This window comes from Lactuca sativa, chromosome 8 (assembly GCF_002870075.4).
Source record: "Lactuca sativa cultivar Salinas chromosome 8, Lsat_Salinas_v11, whole genome shotgun sequence".
Lineage (NCBI taxonomy): Eukaryota > Viridiplantae > Streptophyta > Magnoliopsida > Asterales > Asteraceae > Lactuca > Lactuca sativa.
In genome coordinates this window covers 71,318,071-71,319,386 of record NC_056630.2, presented here as the reverse complement: position 1 = coordinate 71,319,386, position 1,316 = coordinate 71,318,071, and the positions used below count along the sequence as shown (strand labels likewise).

At 38.3% G+C, this 1,316-nt stretch overlaps 1 protein-coding gene across 1 annotated transcript; it reads right to left on the bottom strand.

The window, feature by feature from the left end:
* Positions 1–448: 448 nt before the first annotated feature.
* LOC111902615 (disease resistance protein Roq1-like) lies at positions 449–1,078 on the bottom strand. The gene has a single exon (XM_023898429.2). It carries the CDS (start codon positions 1,076–1,078, stop codon positions 449–451), a length of 630 nt encoding a protein of 209 aa, XP_023754197.2.
* Between the last annotated feature and the right edge of the window lie 238 nt (positions 1,079–1,316).

Genomic DNA, 1,316 nt, shown 5'->3' with positions numbered 1-1,316 from the left:
AATCAACAGTTGCCATGACAAGAAACCCAGTTATGCATGGGCGTACCAAGCATATTGAAATTAAGCACCACTACATTCGAGACTTGGTGGCAGCAGGTGTAATATGGGTGGAGTTCTGTCCTACTGAAGAACAATTGGCCGACATGTTCACTAAGGCTCTTCCGCCTGCACGTTTTCAGTGTCTCCGAGCTTGTATTGGCATTGGAAGCTTTGAATCAAAGGGGGGTGTTGAAGACTGATTCAAAGTCAGTGAAATAAAGTGAAATAAAGTGCTCTCGTGTGTGTCTTCATAACTGTTGAAGTCTTTCATATTTCCTGCTTTTACTTTTAGTCTTTTCATGTTTCCAGCATTTACTTTTTCAGTTGTAAGTGCTGCTATATATTGCAGCCTTCTGTTCTTTGTTTTTCACTGAATAATACACGAGAGCTTTTCAGCATTTCGCATTGTTCATTTTTCTTGAACCAACATCCCTCTATCAGTATAGCGTCCCATGAAATTTGTCAAATCATGCATATCAAACTTTCCATCCCAAATAATTATGAGAGCCTTTTGTGTCCACATATTTATGCTTCTAACACGGTGAAAAATCCAAACTGCAACCAACACCATTGCCCTTTCATCTCTAACGAGCAACCTTTTCTCAATGGGCTTAAGTCCATGCATGCGAAAAAGCTGAATAACCTCATCATTGTCTATTAAAACAATTTTATGTATCACATCTACTCTGTGTTCAATAAAAGAATGTTCATCTCTAGATGTGATTATTCGGCTTCCTTCACCAAACCAATCTTGTGATCCAGCGAACACATTTAGTTGGTCAAGATGATTGGCATCATCAAGAACAATTAAGACGGTTCTGTATCTGTAGCATGACCTACCCAGTATCACACACACTTGCTTTTCTTTCAAAACACTAGAAAGAACTTTTTCTTGCAAATTAACCAAACAATACTTACTTGATTCCTTCCGCAAATTTTCTACAAAGCAGAAATCATCAAACTTGCTAGAGATTATATCATAAACAGAGGATGCAAGAGTAGTCTTACCACCACCCCCAACACCCCATATTCCAATCATGACCACACCAACTAACCCAATTTTTAGGCATGATATAAATTTGTGCATGTGAGCGGCTATTCCAATCAGGTTCTTATCAGCACTTGGGTTACTGGATGCAACCTATGTGAAATTGTGTCAACAATTTCTTTGATGCACCTTGACTCATGCCTACACATATTGAATGTTCAAGCATGGTTAACACATGATAACTATCATGGATAAATTAAGGAGGTCCATGTTCCTTAAAATAAAGGAA